The 2,893-nt window shown below is 42.4% G+C and overlaps 1 protein-coding gene across 1 annotated transcript in view; it reads left to right on the top strand.

Annotated features, from left to right (window-relative positions):
* SARC_05878 (hypothetical protein) overlaps nt 1–2,893 on the top strand; it is a gene marked incomplete at its 5' end in the record, with an annotated part of 12,994 nt that overhangs the window by 9,590 nt on the left and 511 nt on the right. Inside the window, 4 exons of the mRNA XM_014300252.1 lie at nt 150–275; nt 1,392–1,604; nt 2,270–2,454; nt 2,709–2,834. Of these exons, the coding sequence (XP_014155727.1) occupies nt 150–275; nt 1,392–1,604; nt 2,270–2,454; nt 2,709–2,834 (650 nt within the window). The remainder of the gene's footprint in view (nt 1–149; nt 276–1,391; nt 1,605–2,269; nt 2,455–2,708; nt 2,835–2,893) is intronic.

Genomic DNA, 2,893 nt, shown 5'->3' with positions numbered 1-2,893 from the left:
ATCGTATGAATATCTGTACTATACAATTACATGTACGCATTGCTACTGTATTCTATTATTACATCTGTTACAAACGTACTTTACCTCTCACACACACTCATCCGATTGCTATATATACCCACACTATAACCGTGGTCCCATCTGTCCAGGGAATGGAGAGCCACGCTTGATCTCAGAGTATCACGTTGCCTTGTACGAAGGTGATGTGCCTGAGTGTATCCTGGAGTACGAACCCGTGGCACTGGAGGACGTCAGGGGTGATGGGTTAGAGACAGGTATGTACGATGTACATTAGGTTTACGTGGTTATAGCTATATGCATGTGAAAGGTATATGTTATTATAGTTGTATGTAACTGATAGGTATTGTACATTAGGTGTACGTGGTTATAGCAATATGCATGTTAAAGGTATATATTATTATAGCTGTATGTAAGTGATAGGTATAGTACATTAGGTGTACGTTGTTATAGCTATATGCATGTGAAAGGTATTTGTTATTATAGCTGTATGTAAGTGATAGGTATTGTACATTAGGTGTACGTTGTTATTGCTATATGCATGTGAAAGGTATTTATTGCTATAGCTGTATGTAAGTGATAGGTATTGTACATTAGGTGTACGTTGTTATAGCTATATGCATGTGAAAGGTATTTGTTGCTATAACTGTATGTTAGTGATGGATACTGTACATTAGGTGTACGTGGTTATAGCTATATGCATGTGAAAGGTATTTGTTATTATAGCTGTATGTAAGTGATAGGGGTTGTACATTAGTTGTGCGTGGTTATAGCTATTGCATGTGAAAGGTACATGGTATTATAGCTGTATGTAAGTGATAGGTATTGTACATTATGTATGCTTGATTGTAGCTATATGTATGTGATAGGTATTGTACATTTTGTATACTTGATTATAGCTCTATGTATGTGCGAAGCACTAGTTACTTGTAGTGGGGACTATAACCGTGGGTTAGAGTTCTTATTGTTAACTGGTTGCAAGCGTATCTGTACGTCCGTTTCATCTCATGAATCAATTTTGGGTCCGGTCCCACTCCACAGCCCCTCTCATCCATCTTTCCCGTTGTTTACTTTCTTGTTTCGATTCACTGTCTCGTTTTCTGTACCGTGTATTGGCATTTAATTTATTTTTGATGTTTTCCCATCCCAATTGTGCTTCTCATCCACGTTCTCCGTTGCTTAAGATCTTGTTTTGGTATTGATATCTATTGTTTCTCTGTACCGTGTATTGGCATTTATTTTATTTTTGGGGCTACCTCATCCCAATTTTGCGTCTGTTTTGGTATTGGTATTCATTTTCTCATTTTCTGTACCGTATCTTACCACTTAATTTATTTATTTTGGTATTTTCCCATCCCAATCTTCTTCCCCAGAGCTTCCGTCGCATCCCTTTGACGGCATGGGCTTCCTCATAACCGGCGCCAAAAAGATCCCTAATAAGGCAAAATTAGTCAGCGACCTAACCTCGCACGGGGGAACTATCTACGAACGTATTGATGAGATTAAGTCCAACACTCTCAGCTCTGTGTATATCATTGCGGCAGAGGAGCTGCGTACCGTCACGTACATGGCTGGGTTGGCGTTGGGTATGTGTATGTGTATGTGTATGTGTATGTGTATGTGTATGTGTATGTGTAGGGCTCGAGTGGTTGGGGGTGTGGTTCAGTGCAGGTACAAGTACAAGTGCATACTTCCATAGTAGTACGTTTACTTCGTATGGTCGAGTGGTTGGGGGTGTGGTTCAGTGCAAGTACAAGTACAAGTACATACTTACATAGTAGTACGTTTACTTCGTATGGTCGGGTGGTTGGGGTGTGGTTCAGTGCAAGTACAAGTACAAGTACGAGCACATGAATATGCAGTAGTAGTTTGTGCTTCGTTTGATGTGTATGTATCAGGCTGATCACAGTTCCAGGCCACGAGTTCTTACCTAACCAAACCCAAAACCCTAGAAGTACCCCGCGTAGATATCTAGTATCCCTGAGCTCTACCAGCATCATGCACCACACAACTGTTTCTCATGCCGTATCTTCACGTGTGGCGTACGTATAAAACGTTTATGGTATCTGTACTTTTGGACCCCCTGTCGAGTATAGGCCCGAAAAATATTTACGTAAACACCATTTCTTTGTGGGCACAAAACCTTGATACTGTCGAGCATAGACCCAAAACATAAACATAAAACGCCATTTATAAGTGATGGTTTGGTACCAAACCCTGATACTGACACTCAGCGTACACCCCACCACAGCTCTGCACTGTGTGCGCTATGATTGGGTCGAGGCGTGTGTATCGGCCAACTACCTGCTGTCCACCAAAGACTACCGCCTGGCCACAGGCAAAGTCACCGTACCAGGCCAAGTAGCCATACCCGTTGCCAACCGGAAATACCGGGTATTCGAGGGCAAAACGGTCTTAATCAAGCTGAAAGAGAAGGTTGTTGAGACTCGGGTGTTGGGGACGGTTGAAGTTGTATATACTTGTGAGATCCTTAATTCGTGTCAAATATTGGGCTGCACGGGGTTCTGGCTGTGCTGGTTGTTCGCACATATGGGTGAGATCACCACAGCCACTTAGATTCCTCATTAACTGGTGGTGGTACTTTTGGTATTGTTGGGTGATGCAATAAGAGCCGGGACACCATATCACCCATATTCATTCCTTTTAAATTGTCCATTGCGGTGTATCAGCTGGTTGAAGATCAGTGGAAAGTTGTCTTGGTGGCGGCCGGGGCTAAGCTCATCAATCGCCCCAATGAGAGCTGTGACTATATCATTGGCAATGATCGGAAGAAGAAGCCATTTTGTGCAAGAGGGGTAGGTTTCGTATGGCTCTGTGAAACGTACCTGTTATAGATAGGTATTAGAATGACTCC

This window comes from Sphaeroforma arctica, assembly GCF_001186125.1.
Source record: "Sphaeroforma arctica JP610 unplaced genomic scaffold supercont1.395, whole genome shotgun sequence".
Lineage (NCBI taxonomy): Eukaryota > Ichthyosporea > Ichthyophonida > Sphaeroforma > Sphaeroforma arctica.
The sequence above is the reverse complement of the archived record's forward strand: the minus strand, read 5'-3'. Positions and strand labels throughout refer to the sequence as shown.